Source organism: Globicephala melas, chromosome 2, assembly GCF_963455315.2.
Source record: "Globicephala melas chromosome 2, mGloMel1.2, whole genome shotgun sequence".
In the NCBI taxonomy this organism is placed as follows: domain Eukaryota; kingdom Metazoa; phylum Chordata; class Mammalia; order Artiodactyla; family Delphinidae; genus Globicephala; species Globicephala melas.
The window spans coordinates 128,930,365-128,944,788 of NC_083315.2; the positions used below are offsets into that span (position 1 = coordinate 128,930,365).

A 14,424-nucleotide genomic window follows, 5' to 3' on the forward strand; every position below is an offset into this window, starting at 1 on the left:
TTTCCTTCTACGTGTGTTCCTCTTTTCTTTCTTTCTCTTGCATTCTGGCAATCTTTGCCTCCTATATTTTTCTCTCTTTCTTCCCTTTTTTCTCATTTGTCCTTTTTTTCTTTTCCATTTAAGTAACCATAATGTGAACGTGACATTTTATTAAATATTCTTCTGGAAACTCCAATGAGTGATATTTATTGCAGCACATGTAGCATGATGATTAGGACTACAAGCTATAGGGTCAAACTAACTGGGTTTGCACCCCAGCCCTGCCAGTCAGCGTTAGCTCTTACTGTACATGAACGTTTGTGGGGCACAGCGAAGGATCAGCTTCCACATCTACCAGATGGGAAGAGCATTCGTGTGCCTGCCTTGATGCTTTGTGGCGATGACCTGATGAATTCTATGTGAAATTTCGGTGGAGCCTCAGAAGACGTCAGTACAAGGATCGTCATCTTCAGGAGGCTCTCGGACCTGACCCTTCCAAGAAAATGTTGTTGAGCTCAGGCTCTGTTCTTTCTTCCTGTTACTTTTTCCTCCAGCAAAAATGATATCTTATTCTAACAAGGCTGGCCTTTGTGGTTTCAGCCGCAAAAGTAGATTAGAACTATAATGCCTCTTTTCATTAAGTAACCATTAAGGATCTTCCATTCATGTAATTATTGGAACCATTTTTTAACCTACTTATATTTTCAACTGGAACCACCTCTTGGGATAATGAGTTCTAAAAGTCTGCTACCTGCTGTGTGGAGCATTTGTCAGAGTGTGACCTCTTGCAGTGTTCGGGAGCCCACCTCTTTATCCTGGGGCCGTCTCCCAACTTGCTATACCAAGAGCACTTCGTGTTATTTTTCTACCCAAGAATTGTGGCTTTTGAAAAAATAGTTTTTTAAACTGTGTTTCTTGAGTAATAATTGGTTTGTTTTCCCATTTCTTATTAAAAGAGTAACAGACCTCAGCATGAGAGTGTTGCCGTGCTGAATTGCCATATCCTCATGGAAAAACCGAGAAACAGTATCTTTACCTCTGCAACCTGATTTTAAGATAACTGCTTGATTTCTGAGATGCTAGAGACAGTTGGATTCACATTGCACTGACTTCCCTGTGCCTTGGGTTATTCATCTGTAGAGGGGGGAGAATAATAGCACCTGGCTCACAGACTGATGGGAAGATTAAACGAATTCTAGGGTCTAGCACACAATAAGGGCTCAGTAAATGCTAGCTGCTATTATTTGGTGGTGGTGGTAGTGACGTTTTGCTCCACAGGGCCTCAGGGCCCACAAACCACAGACTGGAAACCACTTCCTAACATATAAGGATTCCTTAACCTTTTATGATTTTGCAGCTTCTGTCTGTACAAGGCAAATAGTGCTAAACTTTCGCTTTAGTCTATGCTCTTAAAGTTGTTTCAACCTTCTCTTGTCTTGTAGACTGTATGTCGAAAGCCAAAGACTTCCACCGATCGACATAGCTTGAGCCTCGATGACATCAGACTGTATCAGAAAGACTTTTTGCGCATTGCGGGGCTGTGTCAGGACACTGCTCAGAGTTATACCTTTGGGTGTGGCCATGAACTAGATGAGGAAGGCCTCTATTGCAGCAGCTGCTTGGCTCAGCAGTGTGTCAACATCCAAGATGCTTTTCCAGTCAAAAGAACCAGCAAATACTTTTCTCTGGATCTCACCCATGATGAAGTTCCAGAGTTTGTTGTATAAAGGACGTCTATGTGCAGCTGTACAGACAGCCTGCTGTTCGATAGAGGCTGTGAAAGCCATGGGTTCTTTCTTTACCTATTACTGTGCCATATTTTCTTCACCCCAGACATAGCTCTTTCTTTATAATATTTGCGACAGAAATAAAAGCTGAGGGACAGTTGCACTTTAAGTATTACACAGAAGTAAAAGGACTGCAGAGAATGTACACAAGACAAGTGCCCAGAAGTTCACTGATCCTTTGGAAGGAAATGTGCTTTACTGGTTACCAAGCCTTCAGAATATCCAACTGTGGTGTGTTTGTTCATTGTTTTGTTTCCCAGTTCAGTTACATGTAACAACACTTTTTTTTTTTTATCATGTGAAAGATGTTGTTGGGTTCCTTTGTTTGCTTGTACATTTTTTTTACCACTCCGTCATGAAATGCCGGTGGTTGGAGGGAAGAGAGAGAGAAGAGGCTCTCATTTTTTAGTAGAGAGACCGTCACCTACTCAGAGCCATTGCCACCCCACTGGGGCTGTACCAAAGTGAACACGAATGAAGCAGTCAAAATCCAGCACGCCAAAGATGCCTCCACCAGAACGGCAGCCGAGGGCCAAGAAGATGTGAGTCAAGCAATAACCAAAAGACCATGCATGCCGTGATGCCTTGTGACTCCTTCACACCTGGTCAGTGCCACGTCATCCTCCTGCTCTTCCAGAAAGCTCTAGGACTCAGCTGAGCCCCTTGTCCAAGTAACGGATCAGTTGTGTTCATGCCATAATGAATTTTGTGGAGTTTCCAAAACCAGTTTCTGTTAAAACTATGGAAATGTCTTAAAATATGTCTGTACTTGGTGGATTTTTTTTTTTTTAAATCAAGAGCAAAGTATGGTCATGCTGGTTTCTGCTTAACCAAAATACCCTAACTATACGTACATGTTATACATATGTAAATATATGAGACTGTGTGTGTTTATATGTATTTAAAGCTTACTAACTTTTCCTTTTGGCTCCCATGACTATCTCATATACATGGTCTTTCTTGTTTGGTAAAGAGGATATGTCATCAAATGAATGATGCCTACAGACAATCAGTTGATAGATACAGAGTTAAGAACGACTGTTTTCTCATGTGTCTTTTGCCATAGTTCTCAACCCTGGTTGCATCATAGAATTATCTGGGGAGCTTTAAAAAAATAACAATGTCTGGGTCCCACCTTAGATGAATTAAATCAGTCTCTTGCGGTGAGACCCAGGTGGAATTGCCTTTTCTTTTAAAGTTTCCAGATGGAGCTAGTATGTAACAGGATTGAAAACCACCGATCCAGAGGATATCTTTTTCATTAATTTTGAAGTATACAGAAAATGTTAGTGTTTGAGAAAGAACCATTTTTAAGACAGTTACTGCTGTCCACTGCTGTTAGGATATATCCACTGCTGTTAGGATATATAATGAAACCAAGTCAGGAGATTGAACTTAGTAACCTTTAGATGTACAGTAACAGTGTTGCTCACACTTCAGGAAAGTACTTTAGCACAATGTCTTTCTATGAGATGTTTTTAATGATTTCATATTTTACAACATTTGTTTACCATATTTTGATATACCATTTTTTCTATCTACCAGGTTTTATTAAAAAAACTATATTATTTTCTAAAGAAACAGTCATATTTTTATACAAAATTAAGTTTTCAGGTAACAAAGAAATAGACTTAGGGTACGGCAGCACCTGCAGTGTTCCCCATGGATGGGAGTCAGTATTATAAACACATGGAGAACGAGAACAAACTCCACCTGTACTGTCCCTAGCGTGCCCCCGCCGTGGACGTGACAGGGCAGTGTGTACACACAAGCCTGGTCAAATTGGCTTAACTTGACACTTTAAAAGGAAAAAAACTATGACACTCTATAGTCATGAAATGATTTTGCTTTTATGAAATGTTTGAAAGAACCAAAGTTTCAGGTATCAGAATGTATAAAAGTATCTCAGTCTTTGTATAAAAAGATGAAAGTATGAAAGGATCATCTAATGACTATTTTACTTATGTCATTAAATAATCCACCATTTCTTACAGATGCTTAAGAGACAAATCCTGATGAAGTTTGACTCTAAAGAGCCCAGCTCATAATGTGGTACATTTCCTTAGCTCCTAGTGTTTCTTGTGTAAACATTAAGAAAAAATATATTTAATTAAGTACATAGTGCTTTATACTTTATTTTCTCTCTACTTCAAACAGAATCAGGTCTTTAGGGTTTTTCCAGCATCGTTGGTGGTTTTGCACACCCTCTTTCTAATTGCATTTATGAATAGTCTTGTGGGTTTTCAAAAATGAAACATGCTAAGGACATTTTTGCTTTTTGATCCACTGTTTGCAGCAGAATTATATATATGTATGTGAAAATCCATTTTGAATATCTACATTTTTGTATTTGGAAATTGTTTTAAAAATAAAAAAGGAGAAGTATAAAGCTGTTATTTATTCTGCATTTGTTAATATCCATTGCTAGTCAGTATACCAATTTGGTATATATTGCCCCTATACATCTACATTTGTATTTGCAACAATGAACTTTATATCTACATAAACTGTAAATAATCCTTTCTGTGAAAGGATCATCATATCAAGGTGATACCAAAAGTGTGTGAAAAAAAAAACTGCATTATTTTGTAATTATTCTTATAGGAATTTCATGGTAAGATTAGCAGTCAATAAAGTTACTTTTTATTTGTCTTTAAAGTGCCTTTTTTAAATTGAGTTCTCAGTTATGCAAGAGTGAGTGTTCTCTTTTTGTTCTTCTTTCCTATAATAGAGCACATTAATGGACACCCTGGTAGAATTCTGAGCAAAATGGCCCTTGTGGAGATGATGCTAATAGCCGATGCTGAGCCCTGCCATGTGCCACATCCCGCTCCACGTGTGTTAGAAGCTCATGTGTTAACTCATTGAATCCTTGTATTCCTATAAGGCAGGTACTATTCTTCTTCTCAAGTTAGGGATGAAGGAACCAAGGCTCCAAGAGGCTCCGTCTGAGAGGGTGTGGCAGTCAGCCACTATTCAGTCCCAAAGTGTGGGGCTGAAAGGACTCTCCTTAAAATATAATAATATTTTAATAATAATAAAATAGCTACTTTAACTTTTACCCATTCAACAGACATTATTGGAATATTGGTTCTAATTTCAGAATAATGAGTGATTGCACTTAAAAGCATGCATTCACAAGACCAAATGTGAGAGCAACATGACATAAAGTATAGAGCCCTGCTCCTAAAGGAGAATCCATTGTCTTGTCTTTGCTCCAGCTTTCTCGGGTGTAAAACAGGAATAATTCAAAGGACTGTTGGGGATTAAATAAGGTAATGGGTATAATATGCCCCTGATGACTAGGGTGGGAGAGAAGAGGGTTCTCAAGTCTTCTAACAAACATTTAAATTTTATAGAATTGAGTCATTTGGTCATTTGGAAGCATAAGGTACAAAGCAGAAGCTTTCTAGCAAGGTGTTGTCCATGAATTTTGCAGAGTATCTGGTAAGTTATGTCAGTTGGAGGCAAGGGGAGGAAATATATGGGCACCTACTATGTGTCTGGTACCATACAAGTCACGGCTAATCCTCACAGCCCTTCAAGGTGTCATCACCCTCATTTTGCAGCTGAGGAAGCAGTTCAATTTGCCCAAGATCCTGTCACTAGTAAGTGATAGAGCAGAGTTTTCAACATAAATTCGTCTCCAAAGACTTTGCTTTTTCTACTACATATACCACGTTACCCAGTGTTCTCAGAGAAAGCTCAGTATCTAGTAGGAAAGACAAACTTACAATTTTGATACTGTGATAAATGGAGTTTATTTGTTCACTGTTTTTTTTGGAGCACCCACTATCTGCCAGACACAAGGCGTAATCAGATGTTGCTTTGACATAGGCAGTGAAGACCTAGGAGCTGGGAGTGGGAGGTGGCAAGATCAGAGAAGCTTTTATTCAGAAGAGCCTTGAATGGGGACTTCTGGCAGGATGGGTGAGGTACAAGCTGTCCAGGCAGGGGCTTAGAAGCTGGGGACAACAGTGCTCATTCAGGACTTGCGAGGGACCCTTTGGTTCAAGTAATGATCCCCCAGCCTACTCACGAGAGGCTTTGGATGCCCAGGTGAAGACACTGAGTGTCTGGACAGCAGGGAGCCATTGAAGAGGGTTATAAGAAGAAAGATGTGTTTGGAGTTTGAGAGAAATAATGGGAACAGTGCAGGTAGGGGTGGGGAGGGAGCAGCAAGACTAGAGAGACGACGATTTGAACTAAGGATGTGGCAGCAGGGAGGCAAAGGAAAAGATGCAAAAGCTACGTAGGAAGCAGAATAGCAGGATTGTCTCACAGACATACACACACACACACAACGTGGTCACCTCCAAAGCTAAAAACTGGAGAAATAGGGAATTTTGCCATACTTGGCAATAATCTTGAAAGAACTAAAGAGTTCATTACTGCTTTATATTATGAATTAAAATATACTCTGCATGAATACTTTGAAAATTGGCACAATGGCTTCAACTACTCTAGTCTCCAGCAGTGGTTCTCAACCCTGGCTGCACATTAGAATGATAGAGAACAATGCCTGGGGCCCAGATCAGAGCTGCTGATCTATTTTGTCTGCGGTGGGCATGGTGCCAGTAAAAGTTTTGCAAGTGATGCTTACGTGCATCAGGGTTATAACCTAGTAGTCATTAGGTGAGCCCAAGCAATATGGACCAACCAGTAATCTGCTCCTGAACTAGAGTGATCCACACGTGGGATGGGTTGGGTCTCCAGAGTGTCCAGGTGCATTGCATTTTGTGAGAGTGGCATTGTTTTCTTTTCGCTAACATAACTGTCAGAGAGTGAGGCACTGAACTCACTGTTTCAGAAAGTCTGAATGCACCCACATACTAGAGACCTGGGTGTTACATAAATATGACCAAGTCTGGCTAAGTATGAGGGTGGCGGTTATGTGAGTACCAGTAAAATATTTTAAAATCTCCTCCCTGTCGCTGTTTGATTTGCCTCATCATTTCTCTGATGCTTTATACAAGTTGATCCCCACACAGAGGTGTAATGAAAATAGTAAGCTAAATTCCACCCAACCCTTTGATTCTTAAGACATACATTTTGTCTTAATGGAGGAGCCTGAACTCTGAAAAGTCCTGCTTAGATGCTACGAGCCATTGTAGGTGATGGAGTCATATACTCTCAAGAGATTAATCGAAGGTCTATTAACATGGCACTGGTATAATTAACCAACTCATTACTTAGGATGGGTGTTTACCCATCTGGTGTCAACTGTAGTCAGTTAAAGTCTCTTCAATTTATTACTGTCATTATGGCAAGAGGTAGATTTCTGCCAGCTTAGGAAGGAATTATGTTGCAAGTTTGCTCCCAAATTGGTTGTTCAATATTTAGAATACACATCCCAAACTTCGCTAACTAGCCCACAAATGCCTGTTTATCCCAGAGAGATTATTAGAGATGATTTTTTTTCTGTGCATTAGTAATTATCTATCAAAGAAGAGGCCCAGTGTATAAATAAGGTAAGTGGAGTGACCCCACAAACACATGGAGATGATAGCGCCCCCCAGAAGACCAATAGTTCAGTCTTCAGGTTCTTCTCAGAGTACATTCATACCCAGCTATACATAAACGTGGAAACAAAGCTTCAGGCAAACCATGCCAAAATGAAGCGGCTCTAAGCCAGTTTCTACCATAGGGTTCCATGAAGGGTGCTTCTAGTGTTTTCACATGCACACCCCAGGCCCTAGTTCAGAGCTGCTCAACCTTGGTCTGCCATCATGAAAGAGTCAGCTGGAATGAAGCCAACACCTAAGGTCAAGTCAGAGGCCCTCTCCTTCTGATCTACAGGAATGGGAGGAAGTGGATCGGTGTAAGAGCTTCCCGGCAAAGCAGAAGCCCCGGGGTCTTAGATTCTATCCCTGATTTGCTACAGGGTATAAATAAGGTGCTATAAGAGAGAATATAAGGAGCCTATACTGGGACCTTTAAATGCAACATCAATATAAATGTGGAAGACCATAAAATCCACTGGAGACATTAAAAGAAGGCCTAAATAAATATACCATGTTCCTAAAAGGAAAGACTCAATATGTGTCAATTTTTTCCATCAGTTCCAATCAAAATCCCAAATGAAACATTTTAACCATGAGGGGGTAATCAGAACCAGTTTTACCCTCTCACCTTAAACAGCTAAAAACCCAAAAATATGCATGAAAATGTTTTTTATACATTCAACAACAGCTAATGCAGTAGTGTTAAGCCCCAAAAGGAGAGAAATAGATGGACCTTATCACTGCCCCAGCTTACTGCCTGGAGAGCATTTCCAGGCCAAAAGGAGGGGAGAGTGGTCTCCCTGAGAAGGCAGAGTGGAGAATTTGGGGATGCCAAGGTAACTAGAGTTCAAGGGACAGAGTACCAGAGAATAGAGAGCTGCACAGAGCAGGGGGCGGGGAGAAGGAGGGAGCGTTCTCTGGAGATCTGCAGAAGGTTCCCCTCAAGTTTTCAGCTGAGCACTTAATCAGCATGTACATCTGAGGAAAGCACCTAGGACTGGGAAGAGAACCACGAGAAAGGGGCAAAACCATCCCCAGAGCTTACATAGGGTCAGAAATCGTTTGTGTTCCCACCAGTGAGAGTGAAAAAACCTTGTGATACATGGGGCATCTCGTAAAGTACTCAGAAGGGTATTTTCCAAGACTAAAGGTTGTTCTGGTCCTGCCTAACAAAGTGTAAAAAGTAAGCCTTTTTCAATTTTGAAAGAAAAGTATTGTCAAGTTAGAATTCTGTACCCAGCAAAAGTCTCTTTCAAAAACGAAGATGAAATTAAAATTTTTTCAGGCTTACAGAAGCTGAAAGAATTCAACACCAGCAGATCTGCACAAGAAATGTTAACAGAAGTCTTTCAGGCACTGAAGAGCCCCAGAAATGGTAAGTATATGGTTAAATATAAAACACAATTTTTTTTTCATATTTTAGATCTAAAAAAATAATTGCTAATTGAAAATTTTAAAAATAATTGACCATTTAAGGCAAAATTAAAAACAATGTGTTATGGGGTTTATAACATGTAAAAGGTAAATTGTATGACCACAATAGTGAAAAGACCAGGAAAGAAGAATGAAAGTATACTGTTGTAAGTTTCTTATACTATATTTGAAGTGGTATAATATTATTTAAAGATGGATTATGATAGCCTAAAGGCATATCCTATAAACTCTAAAGCAACCACCAAAATAAAAGCATGAAAGATAAAATAGAATAATAAAAATTACTAAACCCAAAAGAAGGCAGACAAATAGGAAAAAAGGGACAAAGAAGTACTAGGACAAGTAAAAAACAAATAGAAAACTGGTACTTTTAAACCCAACCATATCAACAATCAATTAAATGTAAAATTCACCCAAAGACATTTACAAGGAATAGTGAAGAATTTTTTGAAATAATAGACCCAGCAAGAACATATTTACTTTTCTAGCTGCAAAACACACTATAGAAGTCCTGTTATTGATAATGCTGATGCAAGGATTGGCAACTTTTTTCTGTAAAGAGCCAAATAAATACTTTAGGCTTTGTGGGCCATATGGCCTGTGTTGCAACTTCTCAACTCTGCCATTGTAGTGTGAAAGCAGCCACGGACACTATGTAAACAAATGAGCATGGCTGAGTTCCAGTAAAACTTTATTTACAAAACAGGCAGCAGGCTGCATTTAGCCCACAGGCTGTGGTTTGCCAGTCCTGATCTAGAACAGTGTAATAGACAAAGAGGTCAGAAGTGGACCAACATATAAAAAAGAACATAGTATATGAAATAGGTGGCATTTCAAATCATAGGGAGAAGAGTGGATTATTCAGCAGTTAGTGCAAGAAAAATTAGCTTGTTTCTTTTGAAAAATAAAATTAGAATCAACTTTGTATCATTCACAAAAATAAGTTAATTAAGGAGCTAAACATTTAAAAATTTAACTATAAAAGTAGAGGGCAGTGAAGAAAAATGTATTTATAAACTTGGGGTGGGGGGAAGCATTTCCTAAAGTAAACACTATAGTCACAAGTCACAAAAAAAAAGTTGATAAATTTGAGTACAAAAAATTTTTAAAACTTTCCTGTATACTGTCTAAAAGTAGATGTCACCTAAAGGTAGGAGACACACAGGGAGAAAATATCTTCAAATTTTAAAACAAATAATTGGTATCTATAGTATATAAGAGCTTCTATAAATCAATAAGAAAAATACAAACAACACAGTAGAAATATGGGAGAAAATATTATTGGGCAATTCACAGAAGGAGAAATTTTAAAAAACAGCTAATAAATACATGAAAAGCTGTTCAACTTCACCAGTAACAAAGTAAACCAACATTAATATACCATTAAGAATTTTTTTTTTGCCTATTGGCAAATTGGCCAACCAAATCGGCAAAAGATAAAACAATTGATAATATCCAGTGTTTGTACAACTGTGAAGAAATAGATTCTTTCATAATTTTTTACAGGAGTATAAACTAGCATTATAGGACAATTTTGAATAAAACTGACTTACAACCCAGCCATTTATTTCTAGATGCTTATTCTACAGAAATAAAAACATATTTTAAAATAAGTCTTGAGTATTGATTTGAAAAGAGAAACATGTAATATGATCTAAATGTCAAGTAAATACTGGCACAGTCTTATTTTGGCATAGTATGCAGCAGGTTAAAATAATAAGTAGTTTAGATGTACAGACATTAAAAGATCTTCAGCATATGCTGTTAAGTACGAAAACAAAGGCACAATGCAGCACATTAGTGTAGCACAAAAAAAACAAGGTATGTAATTATATGTGTATGTTTAAACGTAAGTAAGTGCATGAAAAATGACCTTGAAGGACATCTAACAAACTAAACTATGGGTAACTCTGAAGAGGAGAGTGATTAAAGGCAAGGTAGGAAAGGGGACTTACCTTCTTTTGTTTGTTTTAAGTCCATATTCTTCTTAGAAAAGACAAACAGAGATATCGCAGGGAGTAAAAACAATACTTTGGAAAAAACAACCTATTGTTAATATTCTCAGAGAGATAGAAAATAGTGCACTCAGACAATTGGAGAAAACTGCTACATGGATAGAGATGTAGAGAATTACAAGAGCTCTTCAAAATATGATAGCCAAAATAAATGTTCTAGTGGGGAAGTTGGAAGATAAAGTAAATTTCTCAGAATACAGAACGAAAACAGCAATGGTAGATGTTAACATACATGCATACATACCAATAGATAGCTTATGTACATACATGAAATGAAGGGAAAATCTTACAAGAAAAATTTTCAGAACTGAAAGATATGCATTTCCAAACTGGAAAAAATGCAAAGAATGCCCATAAAATAAGTAATAAAGACCAATCCAGGAACATATCATCATAACATTTTAAAAACTAGGGATAAAGAAAAGATCCTAAAAGCATCCATATATTCCCTCCCTAACCTCTGGTTGAGTTTTTTTTAAGACTTTATTTGGGGAGTGGGGAGTTTTAGGTTAACAGAAAAATTACGGGGAAGGTACCGAGATTTCCCATATACCCTCTGCCCCCACACATTATAGATTTTTTAAGAAAAAGGATGGAAAGAAAGATGGATGGAAGGAAGGAAGGGAGGGAGGGAGAAAGGGGGAAGGAGAGAACAAGAGAGAGAGAAAAAGAAAATAGTCATATATAAGAATCAGGGCACAGAATGAAATTAGTGTTTTCAACAGTAACACAGGAAACTGGAAGACAATGAACAATACTTTAAAAATTGAGGGAAATGTTTTTCAACCTAGAATTGTAGAATAAATTAATCAAGTATGAAAGTACAATAAAGACATTAAAGTCTTTTAAAGATTATCTCCCCTATCTTCATACTCAGAAAGCTACTGAAGGATGTGCTCCCACAGGATGGGGGAGTGAGTCAATTAAGAGGAAGATAGATGTGAGATCCAGGAAACATGGGACCCAGCACAGGAGAGAAGCAAAGGGAAGGCATAGGTTGTCAGCCATATAGCAGACTCAGGGAGCAACCAGTCCATGTAGAAACAGGAAAATGGAGGGTTCTAGGAGAGGCGTCTCCAGAGGGAAAATAAAACTGACGGCTCACTCAATGTATTTGACCAAGTAGAACAGGATATTGAGAGGGGCTTCATAGTTCTGTGAGGAATGTGGGAAAATTTGATACACATATAGAATAACTGAGCAAACAAAAAGAGGAAATTAACTCTGAGAAAAAAATATTGAAGAAAAATATATCATCATAATATTCTACAACTGACTTAACACTTGCATAAGCATAAAGTAAACATTGTATAATATTGATTTAACCAAAATTGTGACATAACTATTGCGAGGAGAGGGAGATTCTAGGTGGGGTGGTGGGACAGAGTGAATGTGTGTAAAAGTGCTTTCTCCTATCTTCCATGATAGGAAGTTGACAGATAATATTCCAAATTGGAAAAGAAGCATACGTGTATTATAAGAATGTTACTTAGAAATATGAAGGTAAATATTTTTCTTCTAAAACCACCTCAAGAGTTGAAAGTATTAGCATTTAGGGAGTGAAGGAGGGGCTATTTATTTATTTATTTTTTAGGGAGGTTGCAATTTTTTATTTATTATTTATTTATGGCTGTGCTGGGTCTTCGTTTCTGTGCAAGGGCTTTCTCTAGTTGTGGCAAGCGGGGGCCACTCTTCATCGTGGTGTGCGGGCCTCTCACTATCGCGGCCTCGCTTGTTGCGGAGCACAGGCTCCAGACGCGCAGGCTCAGTAATTGTGGCTCATGGGCCTAGTTGCTCCGCGGCATGTGGGATCCTCCCAGACCAGGGTTCGAACCCGTGTCCCCTGCATTGGCTATTTTTTGTTAGAGGCTTTATAGTACATTGGACTGTCAAATTATGTAAATGTATTACTTTAAAATTCCTTTTTAATTCTTTTTTTTTTTTTGCGGTACGCAGGCCTCTCACTGTTGTGGCCTCTCCCGTTGCAGAGCACAGGCTCCGGACGCGCAGGGTCAGAGGCCATGGCTCACGGGCCCAGCTGCTCCGCGGCATGTGGGATCTTCCCGGACCGGGGCACAAACCCGCGTCCCCTGCATTGGCAGGCGGACTCTCAACCACTGCGCCACCAGGGAAGCCCTCTTTTTTCATTCTTTTTAAGGAGATAAAACTAATTTCAGTCACTAGCATAGAACCCTGGGTTCCCAGAGACCCTAAAGAGTACAGGACTGGCAAATGGACACCAGTGGGGTGGAGGTCAATCTTTGTTTTGAGGACTGGGCTATAAGTTTGTCTTGAATGAACAGAGACCTGGGTGCCAAGCCCAGGAGGCGGAATGGGAGAGGGGACCGTTGTTCTCAGACACGGGCTCTTCCTGAGAAAGCATGCAGGCTATTCTGGGAGGTGTTGAGATGTAAATGAAAATGGTTTGGGGGAGTCACATGGGAGCTGTTTGTAGTGAAGGCACCAGAAGGCTGGTGGTTCTCCCTTCCTCCCTGCAGACTGGGAGGCGTGGGGTTGATGCCCAGTGAAAGTGATCTGGCTCCCATTTCCTTAGTGAGAACAGGCAGCAGATGGGTGTCTGGTAACCCAAACCCTCTACTGAAGAGGCCCAAGTCAATTGCTCCCCCTGGCCGGGGGCTGGGGCTGACTCAGGTTTCAGCCACAGGCCCCTGGGGGCTAATGTCCAAAAGCGGGGCAGAAGATTGAACCTGAGGCCTGGTTTTGAGGGAGGCGGGGAGACACAGAGGATATCAGGATGGGAGGAGAGCTAATGAGGAGACTGTTGATCCATCTGTTCCCTAGTTCAAGGGTTCACGAACCTCAGTGATACTCAGAAAGACTCAAAGAGGCATTTTTGAAAGATAGATATATTACCAGGCCTCACATCACACCTGCTCATCAGAACCTCCAGGGGTAAGGCCCAGGATTTTGATGCACACATGCATTCTTCTTACCACCCCTGGGAGCCCACGTGCAAGCTGGTTCCAGACCACTCCTGCCCATGACTCCAAGGCAGTCCTCGCTCTATTTGAGCTGTTTCTCTTCTTTCTCCTTTACTAGCTGTTCAGATGCAAAAGAAACTCTCCGAAACCCAGGGGGGTGGGGGGGAAATCTGCTTTTTGCAGGGGTTTGACAGCATCTGACAGTTATGAATTTGTGCTATAGGAGAAGCAGGTGCTTCCTGGGAGGCGCAGGAGCAAAGCTCTCCTTTAGACTGTCGCCATTTTTATTCCCATGATTCATCTTCAGTGAGAACCTCTGAAAGGCAACTGAGAGGTTCAGAGACAAATATTTCTTTCCCCTTTGACAGCCTCCAAGGTCTGAGTAGTGCTCGGCACCAAGAGGGGGAAACAAAGATGGTACAGGAATGGGCTAAATTCAGTTCTGGAAGATGTGAGCTCTGCGTTTGGAACCCGTGTCTTCTCACCCAGATCACACAGTCCTGGGATAATATGAGGAGAACACTGAGAGCAAAGAGCCCCAAATGGGAATGGTGGCTGGATTTATTGTTTTATCTGAGCCACCAGATGCTGTGTTCAGGCTCTTGATGGTTTCCCCATTGGATTCTAGTTGTTTGTGGTCACAAAGCCCTCCCCATCAAGGCCATCCTAATCCAAAATCTAAAATAGATTTTCTATGATGAAGATAAATGGTAAATGTAGAAATTCAGGGTCAGCTGAACCTTATCTTTATAAACTGCACCAA

At 39.9% G+C, this 14,424-nt stretch overlaps 1 protein-coding gene across 3 annotated transcripts in view; it reads left to right on the forward strand.

Moving 5' to 3' along the window:
• FRMD6 (FERM domain containing 6) overlaps positions 1–2,588 on the forward strand; it is a 77,213-nt gene extending 74,625 nt beyond the window's left edge. For all 3 annotated transcript variants that reach the window (XM_030854961.2, XM_060294814.1, XM_060294815.1), the window contains one exon: positions 1,422–2,588. In XM_030854961.2, coding sequence (XP_030710821.1) covers positions 1,422–1,706 — 285 coding nt within the window. In that variant the 3' untranslated portion in view covers positions 1,707–2,588. The remainder of the gene's footprint in view (positions 1–1,421) is intronic.
• Positions 2,589–14,424: the final 11,836 nt, after the last annotated feature.